General features: G+C 70.0%; 1 protein-coding gene across 1 annotated transcript in view; it reads left to right on the top strand.

Moving 5' to 3' along the window:
* The first annotated feature begins 6 nt into the window (after positions 1-6).
* The window catches only part of HDAC7 (histone deacetylase 7), a 32632-nt gene continuing 32238 nt past the window's right edge, over positions 7-400 (top strand). The window contains exon 1 of the mRNA XM_017730737.1: positions 7-174. Coding sequence (XP_017586226.1) covers positions 72-174 — 103 coding nt within the window. The 5' untranslated portion in view covers positions 7-71. The remainder of the gene's footprint in view (positions 175-400) is intronic.

Below are 400 nucleotides of genomic sequence, written 5' to 3'. Positions count from 1 at the left end.
CGGCTCAGATGCTCTCCCTGCTGCGCCGAGGATCGGGTGGGCGGCAGGGGTGAAGCAGAAGTGAATGTGGGATGCGGAGCCGCGGCTTCCCGGGAGCGGAACTCGCTGGATGTTCTCAGGGCGCTGCGCCGGGGCTGGAGATCTCCACCACGCTGGTGATGTTCAGCCCGTCCTGTAAGTGCCTCTCCCATCCCTGGGGATTTGCTCCCTCCCCGCACGGCTGTGAACCCTGGCGGGGCTGGGGGAAGGTGTGCAGGGAACGTCCTTCAGGATGCGCACGGAGAGGGAACCCCGGGTTCGCTGCTGCGCCTGGGCTGGAGCTCCCACCTGGGACCGGTGGGCACGGCCACCACCGGGGCCACCACCGGGGCCACCACGGCCACCAACGGGCAGGCCCCGG

This window comes from Corvus brachyrhynchos, unplaced genomic scaffold, assembly GCF_000691975.1.
Source record: "Corvus brachyrhynchos isolate BGI_N302 unplaced genomic scaffold, ASM69197v1 scaffold933, whole genome shotgun sequence".
NCBI classification, from domain to species: Eukaryota; Metazoa; Chordata; class Aves; order Passeriformes; family Corvidae; genus Corvus; species Corvus brachyrhynchos.
This window is presented reverse-complemented; position numbering and strand designations above follow the sequence as displayed.